This window comes from Pleurodeles waltl, chromosome 11 (genome assembly GCF_031143425.1).
Source record: "Pleurodeles waltl isolate 20211129_DDA chromosome 11, aPleWal1.hap1.20221129, whole genome shotgun sequence".
Classification (NCBI taxonomy): Eukaryota; Metazoa; Chordata; class Amphibia; order Caudata; family Salamandridae; genus Pleurodeles; species Pleurodeles waltl.
Window position 1 is genome coordinate 944956038 of NC_090450.1, and position 16739 is coordinate 944972776.

At 46.1% G+C, this 16739-nt stretch overlaps 1 protein-coding gene across 1 annotated transcript in view; it reads left to right on the forward strand.

Moving 5' to 3' along the window:
• RAB36 (RAB36, member RAS oncogene family) overlaps nucleotides 1–12987 on the forward strand; it is a 73378-nt gene extending 60391 nt beyond the window's left edge. Inside the window, exons 10-11 of the mRNA XM_069215111.1 lie at nucleotides 5085–5204; nucleotides 10729–12987. Of these exons, the coding sequence (XP_069071212.1) occupies nucleotides 5085–5204; nucleotides 10729–10793 (185 nt within the window). The 3' untranslated portion in view covers nucleotides 10794–12987. The remainder of the gene's footprint in view (nucleotides 1–5084; nucleotides 5205–10728) is intronic.
• Nucleotides 12988–16739: the final 3752 nt, after the last annotated feature.

Genomic DNA, 16739 nt, shown 5'->3' on the forward strand with positions numbered 1-16739 from the left:
TAAATCTATTTCAAAGAAATGCATGTTACAAAAAAGTATTGGGTGAACTTGAAAGTATTTAAAAAAAATAAAAGCCCTCTATTGGCCGAGGGAGCATTTTACTGCCATCGATCACTTTGGGCCTCCTGCCACAAAGTATGGTCAGTGGACCCAAACACTGTGATTGGCTAGCTGCAACATAAACCTTTCTGTTTGAACTGTCATTACAGGATGCATTGATTGGTCCCTGCATTCTGTAAAAAAATAGAGACAAGGCAAAAGGGGTAGGGAAGGCATAAGAAAGGAGCCAACCTCTGCTTGCAGCTTGTATGCCCACAGTAGGTTGTGGCCGAGCCTCGCGAAAAGCTTGACCTTGTGGCTAATACCTGCTGTGCTGTGTGAGTTGTGTGCCCCCTGTGGGTCAGCCACATAGCCTGGCTGTGGCCATGGCCTCTGGCCAACCCCCTGTTGCACATGTCTGAAAGTAGGTTGGCACAGGTAACATAAAGCTTACAGGGGAGCGGGCCAAATGTTAAGGGAATGCATATAATGAAGGTCACAGGAAATGTGGAAAAATATGGTAAGAACAATAAACAGTATAAAAAAATAAATTTAAAATCAACATTTCAGGCTTTATATGCAAACAAATGCATACCCAAGATATTTACCTGGACCATTTTTATGTAACATTCCCGTATTACAAATGTAATTAAATCACACAATTATCACATACAGTCACACAAGAGGCTTAAAGACCTGCTTGTTGAAGAGAAAAGCCCTGTTCCCACTGGGTGCTGTTCTGTTGGGGGCCAGCTCCTATTTAAGCCTTTTATTTTTGGGGCATCCTGTGCTTTTCGCCTGGCTTTGTATCTTGTGCTTGAGGTCATGGTGGTGTTCTGATTTGGGGGACTGCTTCTTCTGTCTGGAAATTTCCCTTTCTGCTGGGATGCCTTAGACGGTCATCAATGCTGATTGTACCTGCTTTGTTATATCCTCATGATGTAGGGATTTGGATGAGGAAATAATGAGGAGGGAATGCTTTGATCACATACCTGTAATTTCATTACTTTAATTATTCATCATCCTCTCAGTGCTTACATCTCTCCCACCCTCTATACTATGTGCCTATACTACTCAGTCATGGTCTGCTGGACTGCTTTGTTAGTCGGTTGCGCAGGTGCTGGCTATGGTCTCAGAGGAGGTCCGAGCCTTGCTCTCTCAAACTATTGCCAACAGGAGGGACGCAGCTAAGTTCGCCATAAGCTGTGGGCTGAATACAGACTCGCTAGGCAGAGCAGTTTCATTGTCAGTGGCCTCACTGCACCACGCCTGGCTGAGGACAACTGACTTTTCTGGGGATGTCCAGCCCTCACTTATGGACATGCCCTTTGATGGCTCCTGTCTCTTCAGAGACAAGGTGGACTCAGAGCTGGAGTGCTTCAAGGCCAGCAGAGTTCTTTACGGCCAAGTCCTAGGGTCTTTCCATGGCCCCTCGCCAATGTCTGTCCATCTTTTGTGGCCACAGAAGGGGCTTCCAGCTGTGTTTCCAACTGCCTAGCCACCACGGCCAGCATAGCTCTCTGTCTTTGCATGGAAGAGGATGCTACATCCACAGACCTCATGGGCCAGGTAGCCAGTGTTCTGGCCAGTCCATCACAGCCCCCACCCAGCAGCCATAGGTGCAAGCCCCTTTAGCTTGCCCTCCAACCATCATGAACACCCAGTCGGAGGCAGGATATGCCATCACCCGCATCACTGGAGGTGGATAACATCCGACTGCTGGGTTCTCCAGATTGTCCAAAGGGGCTATTACCTTTCCTTTGTGACTACTCCTCTATCCATGCCACCTACTTGTGACAGGCTGAAGGAGGACCACATCTCCTTACTCCACCAAGAAGTTCAGGATGTCTTCACTAAGGGAGCCATAGAGAGGATGCCAGCACCAGAAGTAGGTTGTGGTTGTTATTCCCTCTACTTTCTGGTGCCCAAAAAGGACAGAGGCCTTCGTCCTATTCTAGACTTGCACTCTCTCAATTTCTTCCTGAAAAAGGAGAAATTCAAAATGTTCACACTCGTTCAAGCCTTTTCTGCCCTGGACAGGGGAGACTGGATGGTAGCTTATTACTTGCAGGATTCATACTTACACATTCCAGTCCTACTTGCCCACAGACGTTAGCTGTGGTTCACGGTGGGCTATGAGCACTTTCAGTTTGCTGTGCTCTGTTTTCGTCTTACAAGCACCCCTTGGATTTTCACCAAGGTGATGACTGTGAGTGCAGCTCATCTACAGAGATCAGAGGTTCCAGTCTTCCCGTATCTTGACCACTGGCTGTTGAAAACAGACTCACACCAGGCGGTCATCTCTCACCTCCAGACTACAGCGAATCTCCTGTGCTTGCTGAGGTTCATTATCAATGTGCCAAAGTCACACCTGATCCCTTCTCAAATGCTCCTTTTCATCTGAGCTGGTCAGGACACTACAGTTTCAGGCTTATCCTCCCAAGCGGCGAGTCCATGATATTAAGGCTATGATACTGATGATTCAGCCTCTATCCTGGATTTTGGTGAAACTAACTCTGAAGCTGCTGGGCCTCATAGACTCCTGCATCCTGCTTCTGACTCATGCCCATTGACATATGCAGGCTCTGCAGTGGGACCTGAAGTTCCACCAGGTGCAGCATGAGGAGAGTCTCTCCAGACTGGTCCAGACCTCAGAGATTACTGCAAAAAATCTGCAGTGGTGGTTGATGAATCACGATTGGGTCAGTGGCAGACCCTTCTCCCTTCCTCAACCTTATCTGACAAGATTGATAGACGCATCACTTTTGGGCTGGGGCAGTCATCTGGGAGAGGTGGAGATTAGAGGACTCTGGTCTCTGGAAGAATCTGGACTCCACATCAACTTGTTGGAGCTCCGAGTAATCCGGTTGGCACTGAAAGCTTTTTCACCCTCCACCAAGGGAAGGCTAGTGCAGGTGTTCATGGACAACACCACCGCCATGTGGTACTACAAGTAACAGGGCAGGGTAGGGTTGTGGACTCTCTGTCAAGGGGCCCTGGGCCTCTGAACATGCATGTAACATCAGGGCATTTTCTTGGTGGTTCAACACTTGACAGGCTCTCTGAACGCCAGAGCAGACAAACTCAGCCAAATATGCCTGGGGGATTGCGAGTGGCATCTCCAAACGGAGTTGGTTTAAGGTCTCTTTCAGCAGTGGGGCAAGCCATGATTAGATCTGTTCGCCACTGCGGAGAACAGGCAGTGTAAGCAGTTTTGGGGTTCGGAATTTCCAAATCGACTCTCACTTGGAGATGGTTTTCATCTCGAGTGAAGCTCCAGCCTCCTGTATGCCTTTCCGCCAATACTACTCCTGCCCACAGTTTTTAAGAAGATCAGGAATGACCGGGCTGGAGTCATCCTGTGGCTCCAGATTGGGCTCAGAGAATCTGGTATCCTGAGCTATCAGTGAACTGCAGGTGCTGTCATCTCAGCCTCTGTACATTTCTTGTTACCCAGACAATCTGGTCCTTCGGACTCAAGCACCCTTTTTGTTGATGGTAGTCAGCCAGTTCCACATTGGTCAGTCCGTCACATTGCTTACCTTATGCATTCCGCCTCATCCCTCTAAGGAACAGGAGAGACTCCACATGCTGGACCTGCGAGTTCATTCCACAAGAGCAAAGACTGCGGCCACTGTGTTAGCACTTGAAGTTCCAGTCATTTTTCAGGCTGCAACATGGACTTTGTTGCACACGTTAACCAAGCACCACTGCCTGGACAGTCGGGTCCATCGGGATGAGCACTTTGTCTGTTCGGTCCTGCAGGACCTTATAGTCTAAATCGAGTTCACAGACCCACTGATTTATTTTAAGGTAAGGAATCTGAGGCTATAAGTCTCTATCAGATGAACAAGTTACTTACCTTTGGTCTCTACCAGATAAGATGTTACTGATGGTAAGTTACTTGTTCTTTACAGTTTTTAAAACATAAAAGAAATGATTTGTATCTACCATTTATACTATGAAAGAGAAAAAGTTTTAAATAAACATTTTCTGGTGGTGGGATCAATAGAGAATCAAGAATATTAGCAACTAATTCATCTTCCTTTAGTTTCTCTGTTCAAATCAGAGGGACATTTGTTGCTACTAGGAAGTTTGGATTGCGCATATATACAAAGAAAATGTAATCAAAAGTGAGATCTTTTGAAGTTGAATGTTAAAAACAGAACTCTAGACACCACTCACTTTACCTAATACCCCTGCATCTTCCCTCCATCTTAGAAAGTTGTTTCATTCTTCTGGTAGGAATTGCCCTTTTATTTAGCCGGTACCCAGTATGATGTAGGTATGTGTCAGTGCTGCACAATTATAAAGCACTCCCTCATATTGAAAACAATGTTTATTTTTTAATGGTTAGTATATGATGTAATAGAAATATTTGCAAAAAGGAATATAATCTTGAATCGTGTTCCATAAAATCAAGACAAATTTGACTTCCTGACTTCCATAATCATGGTCATATAAATCACTGATAGGAACTATATACTGTTTCAACAATCTAGTATCCATGAATACTGAGCCTGTCCAGTACTATCCAACTTTAACTTAAACTAATTTAGAGAGGCAGTAAGTAGTACCTCTGAAGGGAGTCAGTCCACTGAGTCAATGCTAGGCTAATGTGGAGGCATGGAAGTCCTGCCTACAGAAGATGGTGTCAACATAAGGAAATTAAGGGTATTTTGATGCACTGTTTGTCTTGGTTTGAAGACCTCTTTTATAAAGGTCTGCATAAGGTCAAAAAATATAATTTTGTTGGCAGGTTCTTTTGGTTAGCTAGTGTGCACTTGCAAAGGTACTGTGACCATAGATATCAAGTCTTTAATTGAGCAATATAGAGCTCTCTATGCATCCAGGAATCAAGGTTGAATCAGTTTTCTAAGACCATGCAATAACTAGAACAGCAAATAATTCTCAATAATGGTGTTTGCATTCCAATGTCAAAGCATTTATTTTTTTAACCCTCCCCCCATGTTCTCCTTGTTGGAAACTTGCTGGTCCTCTCGCCTTCAGAGCAGTGTGTAACGTAATCACTTTGCCTTATTCAGGTGAGAACGTGAAGGAGTTTTTCTTCCGGGTTGCTGCTCTTGCCTTTGAGATGTCCATGTTAAAAGAACTGGAGAAGAACAACACTCACCTGGCAAAGATCGGAACAGGAAACCTCATAAGTATGTTCGTCTATCCTTCAAATGCTCAATGGAAATAAAAAAGAGGTGATCGGGGTTTGTACGCATATAACCGGACAGTAACGAAAGTGCGCAAGAGATGATTGTAGGTAACTGGAGACTAGAGTGTTTTGCATGTGGCAGGACAAGAGAACAGTGATTTGAGTGTTCTTTCTCTTCAACTCAGACTTAAAGAAAACCAACCAAAGTTCAGAAGAGCTCTGAAAGTGCACCTTTTCTCCTCTGTCCTTGGCACACCTAACCCCCTACTCCACCAAATGAAGAGGCACAAAACAGAGTAAGGTGTTGGTTGAGCTCACCGGAGGCAGTGAGGGTTCTTGTGCATATGATATGGCAGTGAGCCAGGAGCACAAGAAAGAGGTGTAGTGCTAGTAGCAGACACAAAGCAGCCAATAACAGTGTAGAGGCGTGTCTGTGAAGCTGCACGCGCCTGCTGTGTTCCTCTGTGAATTAGCATTAGTGTCCTACAAATCATTTTTGGTTCCAAAATCCCCAAGAAAGTAATAGTGTGTTTAACCATGTGTTGGAGTCACCATGCAAAAGGCTCATGTAGCAGAACGGAATTCAGTTTTCTATGTACTTGTTGTACATCGTTTCATATATAACGCCCTCCCTTAACGCATGCTGTAAATCACTTTAAGGCAATTCATTCATGTGTAGTCAAGACCACAGTTAATCATACAAAACCAATACATTTCGGTTGATAACTAGGAGTTAGGCTGCCTTCAGGTTGCCTTTTGTGATTCATGAGTGTTGTGTATATATTAGGTATTGAAGGGCTAGAATTAAAATTAGGGGAAGGAAGTTCAGGTGCAGATATGGTGGAAACATTGAAGGGAAGATAGATACTGAGAATGGAATGGGAACAAGAGGGATACATCAAGTAAGCCGATCAAATATCTCTGTTATATGTTTGACAGTGTGATCATGATACACTGTGTGGGGGAATAACAGAGGGATGAATTGATACTGACAATGTCAACACAGACATCTGGGTAGCTCACGGGAGAATAATAACAGGGGCGCCAGTAAGCACTAAGGGGTTAGAAAGACCAGATAGCACAGCAACTGGTCTAGCATTTTTCTGGAAATCCTTTGACCTACTCAGACAGCACCAAAAGTAGTTATTAGTGAAATTGGGTTTTTTATTTACAGGATTATTAATTCATGTTCAACTCTGTTTCTACTGAGTGGACACAGACGCCAGTCACATCCCATTTTAACATTTCCAAATATGGGCACATAGAGGTGGCAGTTTGTGTTTAGAGACTGTTTTGCTCTACAGTGGGTGGCGAAAGAGGGATGGTTAGAAGGGTTGCATGAAGAGGATACATTTAGGTCTTCCTGAAGGACAGAATCTTAATTGTGCTCCCAATCTGAGGGGCAGATGCCATCATTCAAAGCAAGTATATTTGTGATTAGGTATGGCTAGAACCATTGATGTTTGAGAAGGGATGGTCCAGCTAAGCTTTGTGGGTTTGTTCTTGTGGATAGTTTTTTGAGTGATTTATGACTATTTAAATTGAGAATGGGAACTAACAGATGAGCAGCTTTATGAGTATAGCATGGTCAGACATCAGGTATCTGATATGTTAAACAGTATTCACACTGCTGTTCCACTGAAATGCTATGTAGTCAGACACAATGTTGGAGATATGCCAGATCATAGGTGATGGCATGGAGAGAGGTGTAGGACAACAGGGCTGGGAGAGTACAGGTAGGAAGGGTGATGCAAAGATGCATAGAGCTCAACTGGAGAGGTAGTGGGATAAGATAAAAGGAAAGAATGTCCGCAGTTATGCATAGGAAAGGAAGGAGAGCGCCACTGGTTAGAAGATGGGTGGATGTAAACATTGGGAAAAGGGATGTGGGGAAAAGAAAGAAAGGGTGATAAGAGCCAGTGGTAAACGCCATAGTTAAAGGAGGTCACGAGGAGTGGAAGGACTTGGATAAGGAGGAGTTGAGAGGATAGAGTCGTAGGTGAGTGTGGATAGGAATGTTGGATGGCACAGAGAGGAGGCGGGAAGAGGGACATGCAGGGGAGAGTGATGTGAGGAGGCCAGTGGGCAAGAGTAGGAGAAAGGTACAGCAGTGAAAGGGACTATTAAGATGTTTGGAGAGAAATCGTGGAGATGGAAGGGGGAGTGTTAAAAGGCATAGAGAAGAGATGGTTACCTGGGAGAGACATTTGCAGAAGCTGACAGGCTTCTGTAAATGTAGGATGTATGGTGGAGAACAAAGTGCGAAGAAGAAGCATGGAGTAAAGTAGTTTGGAGAGGAAGTGAAGAGATATAAGAAATTAAGTAGAGAGAGACATGAGTCAGATATGTGGAGGGAAGTGTTGCAAGGCTTGAGGAGGAAAGAGAGTGCAGAAAGTCATGTGAAAAAGAATAACTTGAGAGGGATTAGTGTAAGAGGAGAGTGACGAGTATCCTGGGTTGGCGAGAGAAATGGGCTGGGTGTATTGGCAGTGAGTATTCTGAGTTAGGGAAGATAGTGGCTTGGGACTTTTGCAGTGTGGTACGAGAAGGAAAAAAGCATGAGGAAGGAAGAGAGTTGTGAGAGGTGTAGGACAGGGGATGAAGTGTGAGTGTAAATGAGGATAAGTCCATCGAGTGTGAATTAATTGGTGAGAAATATGGGGAGAGATAGTGTGAACAGGGGTGAGAATGGATGCTCTGGGAGCAAAGGAACTGTGAGCAACTTTGGAAGGAGACAGTCTGAAAATGGAGAGAAAAGGTGCATTGATAGTTAAAAGAGTGGTGAGAGGGGTGGAGAGGCATTGTGTGAACATGAGAGAGAATAGACCGATAGGGAGGGAAGGCAGTGGTGAGTGGCATAGGGAGGATAATGAATAAGAGTATAATTTTGGCTAAATCCATTTAGTGAGAAGGCACAAGTGAGTTGGCATTGCTCAAATTACAAGACGTGTTGACTCACAGACAATGACAGAAGCAAACACTTAACTCGCTGAGACATCTTTTCAGATGAATGAGTTAGAGGAAAGGGAGCTGTAGGGACAGAAAAGTCCCTTGCATGGTGACAGACATACACCCCTGCCTTGAGTGCCCCAGCTGCAACACTTCTGGATCCATGGTATTGATTTTTGTTGTCATGCATGTGTGCCATGACATAGGAATGTCTCACAGATTGGGGTCTTTTTGGACCGGGAGGACGCCCAAAGCTCTAGCCTCATAGTGGTAAGAGGCTACAGCCTTTGCCAAGAGTTAACTAACACAAGCATGGTGGTGGCAGCATATTGCATAGTGATCAGTAGAAGTAAACAGGACGTTTTACCTCTGTCACTGGAGTGAGGACTACAGGCTCACTCATGTAAGGTTCCACTGCTGTGTGCTTAGCTCACTGTGTACCTACATCCGGTTAGTATGTAGTGCTGTTCACTGCATGTGTGTTGTATGCATGTGCTGGGTGTATGTGTGCCTGTGGATGGTACAAGACATGGATGATTTTGGGATCCATTTGGAAGACTCATGACTACATGGAGGAGCATGGGGAGGTAGAGGCAGATTTGTGGATTGCTGCATTCTTGTGAGCTGGGTAGGACATACGCTGAACTAACGAGAGTCGGGGTCTTGTGCACTCTTCAAAAGGTGCTCCTTGATTCAGAGAGGTGCCACTGGAAAATGAGCAAGGTACACATCTCAGGAAGGAGACCACTGGAGCAACCTTTTGATACATATATCTCTGTGGCTGATATCCAAGTGTGAACCACTAGCCACTACCGTGGTCTGTGTTGTGGCGCTATAAGATTTGAAGTCAATCCGACTGTGACAGACTGCTTTCTGGAGGAAGGGCAGGGCAGAGCGGAGGACACTTCAAAAGGGAGCAGACCTCAAACACAAACGTCAAAAACTCAGACCCTAAATCACCTTTGGTGTCTGGAAATGACTATAAGAAGGGAAGCTCGAAGCCTCCAGAATTGTCAACAGTCAAGCAGCCATATGGGTTGTGCGAGAAGGAGAAGCTCTGCAAGGCTCCTCCCTGTGACCAGGGCTGGAGGCTAAAGCCTGCCAGTCTCCCAGCTGGGTGAGGGGACACCAAAGACCACCTGCCCATGGAGCCTGGAGCACCATTGTCTGCCTGCTTGCCAAGACCAATGTGCCCTGTGAGGAAGAGGAGAGGGCGGGAGCGAGAGGGGTCCAGTGAGGGATCCTGGCGAGTAGATCCCTGAAGCAAGGTGTGAGGAGACAGCTGCTGTACAGATCAGGTTGGTGCCTGTGTGCAGATTCAAGTCGGTGATCCCATATGCCAGAGGGGCTGCCGTGAAGTTAGACATGAAGTTTGCCATGCCAATCGAACCTTCATCTGTGTGCGATGTGCAAGTTGGTGACACTTTATTCCAGAGGGGAATGCCGTGAAGAGGAACCTGTTGCTGTGCCGAACGGGCCATCGCCTGAGTGAGGAGCAGCTGTGGTGACCCCGTATGCCAGAGCGGGGCCACTGGAGGAAGTAAAGGATCATAGCCTGGTAAATGCCATTGTCGTGAGAAGAGGCCTCCGTGCAGGCTTGAGCCCCGACTGAGGATCGGAACCAGAAGCTGTTGAAATCCCCCTGTTTCCTACACCCCAGACACACACTCCTGTGGGGAGACCAAAGGAAACTTACCGTTCCATCAGAGAAGTGCTGAGATCACCCCGCTGCAGCTTGTGCAGAGCAATTTGAGTGATACTCGCCAGCGGCAGCAGCTGCTGTGCCCACGAGAGAGACGCTCTCGGAGACTTAGGCCGGCCAATCCCTGTTGGTGCGGGTAAGACAGAGCGAATGGCCAGAAGGCCCCTTGGGAACTTGTCTGTTAAATAGCGCTTCAGCTCTTGAATACAATTGACATTTGTAACAGAGTTGGAGTGGCACTCCTGAGACTCAGACTGCTAGTCGTACCTAACCTGAATGTTGCCAAGAAGTGAAAGGGGAATAACCACTGCCGCTATTAGAGAGGCAAGTGGGACTCAGAGGACTGCCATTAAACACCAGAGCTCTGACCTCAGGGGGCTGGTTCTATTGCTTGTGTATGCTGTATTCTACTTTGTGGTCATTTATGAATACTGCTTTTGCCATAAAAGAAAGTATTTGATTGGATAATAATTTATTGATGCACTGGAAGGGAAGAGATTGGTGTGGTGCGGTGTTAAACACAGTTAAAGAGATGAGTATGGCTACATTTAAAGGAGGGAAAGTAGTGATAGGGCACTGATGAAGGAGACTAAATGACTATGGTGCACTGAGGATGGAAATCATGTGACTGGGTGAGGTGATGGAGAGTGTGGCTAGGGTAGATGCTAACGGGGAGGAGGGTGTGTGAAACATTGTCGAGGAGATACAGCGTAGAGGAGACATGGGAAGAGTTAGAGATTATTAGAAGATGTTGTCTGAGAAGTAAAGGAGGTGTGTTGTGTATGTATTGGACAAAGGAGGAACGAAAAGCATATTGGGTAAACTATGAAATGAAATTCCTTAACATTAACATTGTTGTTCTTTTTTCTCTTAGAGTTGGAAGGAAGCTCCCAGGAAAACACAGACAACAATGTCCCACCCAGTATCAACTGCTGTTAGCACCCAGGCAGGCCACAGAGTTTTGGATTTTACCCGGGGCATGATCACAAACGGGTGTCATTCAGAGAATGTTGGGACTTGTGCGCACAACTTTCACATTTTCCTTGAGAGTGCAGTGCTGCTTGCTTGTGGAGATTTATGCGTATGTTTGTGTAAAGCATGTGTATGTGGTAACACAATGCAAGTCCTAAGCTTGCGCATTTTTAAAGCGCCGTCATAGCTGTCCCTGTCTTCAGATACATGTGCTTCTCTATGTCCTACCATTGTTTCATGTTACTGAGTGTCCTCGGGGACATTACGATAGAGACCTAATGTCTGGGGTGGACAAATCAACAGCATGACTACAGTCTACCTCAGAAAGAAGTAAAGAAACAAATGGGCTATCAGACAGATTCACACCGAACATCAGTGAAAGTCAGGCATTAAACAAATTTGCCCAGATTGTCATCTCTTTGACATGAGAAAACAAAGTACTGAACCTAAAAAAAGCTAAACCAAAAAGGCAACTGCTCAGCCATTTACAAACAGGCACTGTTATAGCTTTCTCTGAAAGCTGAGGGCTGAGAAATGAATTGACGTAATGCTGCCTTCCTCATCTTCAGTCAGGCATATGGACAGAAATGCAGTCTAAATTCTGCTATGCACTTTTCATTGCCTTCTTATCCTCAGTTTGTGATTGTTCCATTTCCACAATCCCCTCATTTTGTTCCCCATGGGTTGGTTTAAAATGTAATTCATAAGTCTTTAGGTGTTTATGAAATGCTGCAGTTTGCATACTTCAGTTTAGAAATAAAATACTCTTGAGGTTGTGCTGTTTGCATACCTGACTTTAGAAATATTCTGTCTATTCATACCTAGAAAGCATTGTCAAATGCACAGATACGTGCTCCGTGGTCCAGCACTATCTTATAGGCAAACTTGCAGAAATATCTCAGTACTCTCAATTTAAATCCCTTTGGATTTTCCTTCATAAAACCAATAAGTTTGGAAGATGCATTTAGGATATAAATACTATCTTACAATTTTATTCTTGAAAAGATTGAGAGGAACATATCTGGAAAATCATGATTTTTTTTTAGCTAAGGCTTTGTATCACAGCAGTTCATAAATAACAATAATCCTTGAATGTGGAATTTTGCCTGGAGGGTATTGCCAGTCTGCTTTTTGGTAGATGAAATCTCAAAGGGATACTGTATGACACTTATTGTAGGCATGTGCCAATGATCAGCTTCTAATAGTATTATGCTGAAGGTTGGTCAAAGTTAAGATAGTTGGCTTAGTATGAAAACGTTTGTGACTACTTAGTCAAAACCCAGCAATTAAATCTTGCATTTGTCAGATGCCTAGTCACAAATAACATGACGAATCATCAAGAAACTGTCATCTCATACATTAAACTCAAACTAGTACTTGCTGATTACCTGATATTTATTGTATTGAAGGCTTTTCATCGCTTGTGCTGGTCAAAGTAAGGAGAACCAAGGAAGTATAGGATAATAATTTTCCAAGAGTCTTTTTATTACTTTCATAAGGAGGAGTTAATCATGTTTGAAATGTTAGTTATGATTCAACACCTCTTTAGTTCCAGGCTCAGCTTCACCTGAACACTTGGCCAATTATTTGGTATTCGACTGAATACTGATATTGCTAATCAGTGTACCCCTAAATCAATATATATCATTTTGAAGCCTTGATACTTACTACAGTACAGGACATTAAAACATTAAATACGTGGCTCGAGAAACTTTCAATGTCATCTCTTCACAGCTACTGCTGGCAAGAGAGCAGAATCTTGAAGTACAATCTGAAACAAGTAGAGTATGTCTTCTGCACCAGCTTCTGAATCACTAATTTTCTTGCTTATGGTGGAGGGAAAATTAAAACTCTCATTGTGTTCCTCCACTGCTTAAATGAGTAGTAGTTGTGTAAAAGGATATTGAACTACAGCTTCTCTTTTCTGTGGTCTGCCTCGCCTTACATGAGTTATTGCAAATAGCACTATGCAGTTGTGTAAAGGTGTATGGAAGGAGCGCTTATTCCCTTTCATTGTAACGCGAACCCCTCACGAGGTCGTTTTCAGTGGACAAAATACTATTACTAAAAAAACACCAGACATAAAATTAAAATACAAATATGATTGTAGCAAAGATTTCAGATACTTACAATTTTACAATAAAGATTAATATAAACCCCCAGAACTGTGAAGGAGGATTGTCAAGTTGTCCCGAGGCACTAACAGCCATCTAAGGCAATTTAGTGTGTGAATGACCACAACCATCTTCCACTAAAGCCAAATATTCTGTTTCCTTGAACCCATCCGGACCCTCTCAATATCTTCTCTCTACAAAATAGAATGTGTGTAAGTTTATCAAGATAATAAACTTACTGGTGCTACACAGATTTTTATTTAAATGAACAGGAACACAAATCAAATATATCTTGTCTCCCAAACCTCTCTGGGAAGCCTGATTTTGCTGGCCAAGACTATATCCAAATCTTAAAAAACTTTGGCCTAGATTTAAGAAGCTCTAGCGCCACAGTAGTGTAAGTTGTTTGATTCACATGTGGCGTTAGGCTTCAAAAATTGCTGCGCCATAATTACAAAGTGCCGCAGTGATTGCATTGCACCACTTTGTAATCCTTTGCGCCGCATTATGCATGCGCCATGCATGATGTATGCAAAGGGGACGTTCACCCGTTAGGGGGACCGCAAAAATGGTGCAGTTGAATCTAAGAGATTCCAGCTACTTTTAACGCCTGCTCAGAGCAGGCGTTAAAAGGGGGCACACCATTGGTTACAATGGGCCCCTATGTACTGTTCAGGGTTAGTGCCAAATTTTTGTCACTAACCTTGAACAGTACATCAATAGCGTCAAAAATGTTCACGCTATAGCCCCCTACCCTGCGACATGGTGCACCGTATTTTAAATACGGTGCACACATGGTGGCGGTAGGTGGGCACTAAGGGTCACAAGAAAAGTGGTGCTGCACTGGGTGAAGCGCCACTTTTCTTAAGTCTGATCCTTTGTTCTTTAAAAGTGATGGGGATATGGTGCCTGGTTCATGTATGCCTTGCATACCTCCTTGATCTCACCAGCTGTGATGTCACTTACTGTGCTTCCAGATGGTGATAGCTGCCTGAAAGGGTTAAGTCAATGCAGTAAGATACAATCACATTACAAAAGCAGTGTTAGTATGCATATTAAAATAGGCCTGGGGGCGGTGGCTAGCTGGACCATATTTAGACAACCTAAGATCATCAGTAAGTGACTTGATCTCTCTTGTCGCTTCCTGTACCTTTCTCCTGCACCAATGCGGTTCCTTGGCACGCATCATTACAAGATAAGGGAATATAGAGCCAAGCCATCTTGCAGCACCAGTGTCTGGAGAGATACTATATCCAAGACAGAGGCAGAGAATTACTATTGCAGTGACTGTGGACAACTGTACACACTGATTCTTTAAAAACATTGGTAGGGCACAATTAGATTTATTTTTCAGACAGCCATGATGCTGCTTGTGGAGTCGGTGCATGTTACCAGGTCCCCTATATCTAAACACTGCTTTCACATTGGGCTTTTTATTTACAAGTCATTGCTTTTTTGTGTGATCATTCACTTGGTTCACTTGAAGTGAATCAAGGCTGCAATTTTCAGAATGTACTGATTTGTGAAAAAGAAGGCCAGGGCTGGAAAATCTGTATCCTGCCAATCTGGCAATCATATCATGAAAGAAAAAGGCTGCTGGTCTTTTATACATGTGCCTCTTCTTTGATTCATATTTCTTGCTGAGATCTCAACCATTTTTTAGTCCACGTACAAGAATTAAGGAGCATTTTTGTCAAATGATACTTGGGGGGTCATTCTAAGTCCGGCGGGCGGCGGAGGCTGCCCGCCAGACTTCCCCCACCAAAATACCGCTCCGCGGTCGTAAGACCGCTGAGGGTATTTTGGGATTTGCCCTGGGCTGGCGGGCGACCGCCAAAAGGCCGCCCGCCAGCCCAGGGCAAATCAACCTTCCCACGAGGACGCCGGCTCAGAATTGAGCCGGCGTAGTGGGAAGGTGCGACGGGTGCAGTGGCACCCGTCGCGTATTTCAGTGTCTGCAATGCAGACACTGAAATACAAAGTGGGGCCCTCTTACGGGGGCCCCTGCAGTGCCCATGCCATTGGCCATTGGCCCATTGGCATGGGCACTGCAGGGGCCCCCAGGGGCCCCACGGCACCCCCTACCGCCATCCTGTTCCTGGCGGGAGACCCGCCAGGAACAGGATGGCGGTAGGGGGTGTCAGAATCCCGCCGCCATGGAGGATTCTGTAGGGCAGCGGAAAACCGGCGGGAGACCGCCGGTTTTCCTAGTCTGACCGTGGCCGAACCACCGCGGTCAGAATGCCCTGCGGGGCACCGCCGGTCTGTCGGCGGTGCTCCCGCCGACTCTGGCCCCGGCGGTCTGAGACCGCCGGGGTCAGAATGACCCCCTTAGTGTTAGTGTCAGTTAGCAAGTAAACTTATAAACCAGAAAATTGGCAGCTACAATTGTGCACTTGCTCAAGTGGTTCACTGGTCAGTTTTGTTTGAGTCCACACTGATGGTTTGAATCCTGGTTGATGGCTCACTTTCTCTCGGTGGCCAAGATGGCGGCCGGAGCGGACGCTTGAGAAAAGAGCTCCGCTCGCGGCCCTCCTTCTTGCCGAATATCCTGGTCCCTGGTTCCCGGTCGGCCATAAAATGCTGAGGCTACCCCCCCAGTGCCGGGGGCAGCCCTCAAGGACACAGAAGTAGCTGCGGATGGCCCCGTGATCAACTGCTGGATTCGAGGAAGCAAGACGCGCCTGGTGCTGTGGATCGGGAGGTGAGGCGGCCCTCCCGCGGCCGGCGAGACGTGGGCACGGCGGTCGGGTCGCCCCGTTCGGCTTCCCCGTGGGATCGCCGGGGGGGTCGAGGGCTGTTGGGCCTGGACTGCGGTGGGCCCTGGGAGCGGGCCTGCTGGCTGGGGCGCGGCCTGGGGGACGCCGCGGCTTCCGGTTCGGCCGCGCTCCATCGGAGCAACAAGAAACACGGGGGCGCGCGGCAGTGAGCGAGCCCCCCCTGATATGGCTTAGCATCCCTACAGCTCCACGTGGCCCCCCTACCAAGAACTGGTAGCAGCGTCGTGCGGTGACGCTGCGGCGAGAGCACTGGGCGGTGTTTCCTTGCGGGGTCGGGCCTTGGACGTGTCGGCGCCAGGAACGGGCGTCTGGCTCACCCTGGCACTCCGCCCTTGATCTGTGGAGGCGGCCGGCGGACGCGTGCTCGGGTGGAGTGGGGGCCCCGGCGTGCCTTTGGTGGAGTGTACCGGACCGGCTGAGGGGACCTTCGGCCTCTCCTCCCGTGCAGGGCACTGGGCCAGCGACAACGACCCTCAAGCACCAGCACCCAGCACAGAAGATAAAACAGTGGGAAGCAGAGGCGGAGGAGTGGGAAAGAAAGGAAGAAGGAAAAAATTTACAAAAAATAAAATAAAAATACATAAATAAAAAAGAGAGGAGGAGCCAATAAAATCAGAATAAAGGAAAAAAAGAAATAAAAAAGAGAAAAAAAAAAAAAAAAAAAGAATGAAAAAGCGCTGGCACAGAATAAATTAAACGCACATAAAACAACCACGTTGGGTCACCAAAGTATCAAGCCACAAGCAAATAAGTGAAAAACCCAACGCACCTGTACCAGGCCAGTGGCATTCAGCTCTCTGCCTTGCAACGAGGAGGGCCTCAGTCAACAAATTAACATACTAACTCCTAATATCCCTGAAAATAAGCAACCACGCCTGGACCACTGATAACGCTAAAATCACCCACTTTGACGTGCATGGCTCTGCTTCGCCCCACCAGTACACATAGCTGATTTCATACGGCATAATTCTCCCCGGTCGCATAGTGGTCACAATGGTCAAGCCTAAGCATTCCAAAAC